At 37.3% G+C, this 5,537-nt stretch overlaps 1 protein-coding gene across 1 annotated transcript in view; it reads right to left on the bottom strand.

Annotated features, from left to right (window-relative positions):
• Positions 1-4,361: 4,361 nt before the first annotated feature.
• LOC117118840 (cuticle collagen 1-like) overlaps positions 4,362-5,537 on the bottom strand; it is a 10,178-nt gene continuing 9,002 nt past the window's right edge. Inside the window, exon 9 of the mRNA XM_033263554.1 lies at positions 4,362-4,462. Within this exon, the coding sequence (XP_033119445.1) occupies positions 4,362-4,462 (101 nt within the window). The remainder of the gene's footprint in view (positions 4,463-5,537) is intronic.

Genomic DNA, 5,537 nt, shown 5'->3' with positions numbered 1-5,537 from the left:
GATACAAAATTTAAAAAAAAATAAATTCTAGACCAACCTTTTCAGGACCCGTGAGCTGAAATATTTTTCTGTTACAAATGGAAAATTAGATGTCGGGATAGCTCATTTCCCACCATCTAGGAATCAAAGTTTTTCCTCGGGAGGATCCCCCACCGCCTTTCTTTTTGGGGTTCATCAGTTCATGGAAAAAAGAATACGTGGGCCTATGCAACTACTTTTTTCTGTATGTATTTACTGTAATAAGATAAGAAAAATTTACCTGACCGTTTTTAAGAGGGGAAAACCTTGAATATTTAAGAATTTAAAAGTCATTGAAAGACACTTCAGAAGTCGGGAAGGCTCATTTCCTGCCATCTAGCAATCAAAATTTTCCCCGGGGAAAACCCAGACACCCTTTCTTTTTGGGGGGTTCATCAATTCATGGAAAAAAGAATACGTATGCAACTACTCAACTTTTTTTATGTATGTATACACACATAGGCCTATTTACTGCAATAAGGATGAGAAAGTTTAATTACCTGAACGTCTTCAAAAGGTGGGGAAACCTGGAAGTTTGAAGAACTTAAAAGACACCTCGGAAGTCGAGAAAGTTCATTTCCCGCATTCTAGAAAACAAACTTTTCCCGGGGGAGGACTCCCTTTCTTTTTGGGGCTTATCGATTCATGGAAAAAAGAATATGTATGCAACTACTAAATTATTTATGTATGTATACACACATAATAGGCCTATTTATAAAAATAAGAATATACAGGAATATAGGAGGGATATCGATCATCTGCGTGTAGTATTACTAAAGGAAACATCAGGTCAGGCCCCAGAGAGGTCTAAACATTTACTTTAATAAATTGTCTGCACGAAGATGAAACTGCCTTGATCGCCTCCACCTGGTCCCGCCCAAGGTTGTAAGAAACATTCACTATGAAAGACCCTTGACTCTCGACATTCTTCACATCACCGTCTTCTTCTTTGTCGTGGTGAATCGTTGTATAACCTTTGATGTAAACAAAAAATATGAAATATTATACAGACGGGAAATAAATATAATCAAAAATTGTTCTTCAAAACAAAATAAGAATAAGCATTCACATACAACACACATAAATTGAAATTATATATAAGGCCTAGACAAAAAATAGTCAAAATGTAATAATTTGTCTAGATACTAATATACACTTTTAAGTGTATAAATCTTAGAGATTAAGAATTACTTCGAAAATATATTGTACTGAAACTTCAAAGAAGGGATCGAAGGTATAGTCTAATTGTTTTGAATGTCAGAAAACGGAAATGAACACAATCAAACATAAAATAACGTACCCACAGTCAAATCTGATGTCATATCACAAACTACCGAGAACGGCTCCGATCCATTACCGGCGCCATCGGGATCGATTCTGTAAGTACCGCTAAAACCAAAACCGACTTTCTTCAGAGCATCACATGACGCCAAAAGAGGTATTGAGGTAGGGCCTAATTAACAGATCAAAACAGTCAGGTAAAATTTAAATACAAACGAGTTAAATAACTTGGTGCTTAAGATGATTGTCGTTCAATCTTAGTGTCCTGGGTTCAATTCACGTCACGGTAAGATGATTTCTTCTCAAGACAAAAACAGACTTACCGAGTCTCACGCATTCGGCGTGAGAGACTCACGCATTTCGGATCCCGTAACTCTTTCAAGCTTAAAGACTAAAATCTCACACATAAATGTAATATTGCCTATATTAAAATAATGTGTAGGGCTAATACAATTTTTGAGTAGTTTACAGGTTAGGCCTATGTTATGGTATCTAATGTAGGCCTGCTTTAGCCAATTTTGATGAGCGTCGGTGGAAGTTTGAAAAAATTTCCTGATAATTTATATTATAAGGACGAAAAACACGTACACGCTAAAAGCTGCGAATCCGAATGGCCTGCAATATATATGTATTCTCAAAAGAAAATTGCAGATTCTTCGTTATATAGTTGTAAACAAATAATACTCTAAAGTGTCGAAGACTCTAAAGAGTCGAAAACAAAATATTCGGGAGGGCGCAATGCCTGAGACCCCCTGGGGGAGGAGTTCAGGACGGAAGCCTCACGCCTGCGAATTCCTCCAACTTGGAATCTCTGCCAAAACGACCACTTCCTAGCCTTATAACGAGACTTATATATGTAGAGCTACGGCCGGCAACCATTTACTCCTTAGGACCCCGAATGTTTGGGCATAGCTTCATACGACCCAAGACCTCCAGTTATCATAGAATTGTCGTCAAAATTACAAATTATACGACCAATAGAACCCTACAGTAGAACCCTACTTTGGGACACCCCTATTAGGGGACACTTTTTTGTGAAATGAGGGGAATTATTTCTTTTAACACTACGGCCCACCTCTATTATGGGACGGGAACACTCTCTGGGGGCCCGTTCGAGCGAAAAAATATCCGTGCGATTTACCAGTTAATTCACCGGTACACACTTTCTAAAAGCAAGTAAACAAAGAATGGGTTGTTGACCATGGGATAAGTTGAAATTTTCTTCCGGAGTAGTTTCGTTACACGTATTTACCGTGAGTTAAAACTTGCTCGAACGGTCGACCACCCGCTGAGTGCTCAGCGCGATTACCCGGCGAAATAAACGGAATATGGTTGGCGTTTTTTGCTCGAACGGGCCCTGGGTGTGCTGAATGGTCAAATCAGGGAACAGTATTCAACCTCTAGTAAGGGGACACTTAATTTTTGTATCCATTGTACAGTATCGAAAAACTTCATCAGTCTCAAATTAAAAAAAAAACAAAAAAAAAACCATATATTTTGACACCTCTTGAGCAAAAAACTTCACATCAAACCACAATGGCTTCCCCTGATTCCTTAGTGTGAACATCGGTTTAGGCCTACTTCCAATCAATCTTGTCAAATTTTACCCCTAACCATGGTGATTTTTTGTTTGTGTACTTTCACATAAGATTCTAATTTATACCATAACAATAACTTGCACCATTATTTTTGAGTCGTTACTCTTTATTCATACTGCATTTATCCAATAGAAGGTTTAATATTTAAAAAATGGAATAGTTGGTCATTAAAGTCGCATTTCAAATAATGGGAAAATAATATAACTATTGCAGCTATTGTAGTTTTAATTACATTACTGCTGATTTTGCATTGCAAATTATTGATATAGATTAGTTATAGTTCTACTGTAGCTCATTATTGGGTGAATAAAATCATCATTGTAATAAAGGTACAATTTTACGCTTTGGTTGTGTCCTCTGAATAGGGGTACACTTATTGAGCGGTCCAGAAGTTGTCCCCTTAATAGGGGACACCTTCTGGACCGCTCAATAAGTTGTCCCCTTAAAAGGGGTTCTACTGTTCTTTATCGAGATACTTTCTCGTAACAAAAATATGATACTTGGAAAGCATATACTTATTATAGAAAATAATCACCTAAAGCAGCCTTTCAATTCTATTTTTAGTAGGCACTAAAGCGTAAATGCCCCTCAATGCTAGAAAAATAAGGAGCCGAGGATGTGATAAGTGACACCGCAATGTTTTTAAAACTTTATTACATTACATTATTATTCGAAACATAGACACTATTCAACAAACAACGGTCTGTCTGAGATCATAGTACACTGCCGTGGCAAATTGAAAGCAATAGCCAATTTTTATCAAATTATTTTTATTTAAAAAATGTTTTGTTTTGATGTTATCACAGAAATCTTCTAATTTTTAAAGTATAATTTTTTGGGGAGCCAGATGCGATCCGACGACCTTAAAAAATTTACTCAAGACCCAAACATGGGTCACGACCCATGGGTGCCGACAGTGGATGTAGGGCATCTCGTGCGTATGTTTTCTTGTGAAGGGGTTGCCACTAAAACAATTGATTAAGCCTAAGCTCGCTGTTTAACATGTATATCCTTGTGCCCTGGGGTTAAACATGGCGCGAAGGTTTTACTTTAAATTTGGTACTGATGTTGAGTTTAATTGTTTTTAGACAAGCTTTGTATAGAGTGTAGTAGTACACCCAATATCAAAAACGGATTTCATATTTGCTTGTAGGCCTAAATAAACTATTATATTAATCAAATATTTTATCATAATATGAAGCTGTACAAAAGGTCTATAAAATTGCGAACATGAGCTCCTATATCGCTGTCGAATTTAAGGTTGCAAAATTGGACCATTCCTCTAAGCCCACCCCTTGTGTGCTGTTGCTAAGTTGTTGGACATTAAATAGCGTAAACATATGAATAACAAGTCCTAATTGGTTAGTTGGTAAGTTTGATTGTCACTCCATATATATACAGTATGAAGTACTGTTAAGAGGCTCTCTTCTTATTGTTTATAACCATGTTATTATTAACTTTGATTTAATGGGTTTCAATGTAAATAGCCTTCATTAGTTTGTCCCTGTATGTCTGCCAGACTCTGGGAACCAACAGATAATTACCCCTAGGTATTGAGATACGGCCTAAATAACAGATCAAAACAGGTAAAATTGAAATACAAACTGGAGTTGAATAACTTGGTGGCTAAGATGCTTGCCGTTCAATCTCAGTGTCCTGAGTTCATAGCATGTCACGGTAAGATGATTTCTTCCCAAGACCAAAACAGACTTACAAAGTCTCACGCATTTGGGATCTTGCGCTTTCAACTTAAAAAACCAAAATCTCACATAAATATAATACTACCAATATTAAAATAATATGTGTATGTCTATACTAGTTGTGAGTAGTTATATATATACACCTAATACCATAGGTCCCCTGTCGGAGAGAGCTGTCCCCCCCCCCCACGTCGAGGAGAAAAAGCACAATTCGTCGGGGAGAAACAAAAATTCTATGTATTTTCTACTTATAATATCGATTGAATAAGCCTTTAAAACCCTTAAATTGTCAAAATTTAAAAGCTGTAGAAAACTTTTAATCGAAGCTCGACCGCACCCACTTTGCTTTCGTCGGATAAGTGTGACCCCTCGTCGAGGGCATCGACCCCCTTAGCCAGGGACCTCGGCACCTCTCCCCACCCCCGTCGGGCAAATCCTGGCGCCACCCCTGACGACTGCCGACGCCGAAGGCACTGTGGGCACACCACACATGAAATATTATTTCGAGGAAACGAAATAGTATTTCGAGGGAACGAAATAATACTTCGAGGGAACGAAATAATATTTCGAAGGAACGAAATATTATTTCGAGGGAACGAAATAATATTTCGAGGGAACGAAATAATTTTTCGAGGGAACGAAATAATATTTCGAGGGAACGAAATAATATTTCGAGGGAACGAAATAATATTTCGAGGGAACGAAATAATATTTCGAGGGAACGAAATAATAATTCGAGGGAACGAAATAATATTTCGAGGGAACGAAATAATTTCCTTCGAACAAATATATTATTTCGTTCGAACGAATAATTATTTCCTTCCCTCGAAATGATTTCGTTCCCTCGAAATATTATTTCGTTCCCTCGAAATATTATTTCGTTTCCTCGAAATAGTTTAATATATTCTTTAACCATGTCCCTTTAGGGGCTCCGTAAAGG

Source organism: Anneissia japonica, unplaced genomic scaffold (genome assembly GCF_011630105.1).
Source record: "Anneissia japonica isolate Jap-2015-1 unplaced genomic scaffold, ASM1163010v1 scaffold737_len1565949_cov176, whole genome shotgun sequence".
Lineage (NCBI taxonomy): Eukaryota > Metazoa > Echinodermata > Crinoidea > Comatulida > Comatulidae > Anneissia > Anneissia japonica.
Note: the sequence above shows the minus strand (reverse complement) of the source record. Positions and strands in the feature narration are given on the sequence as shown.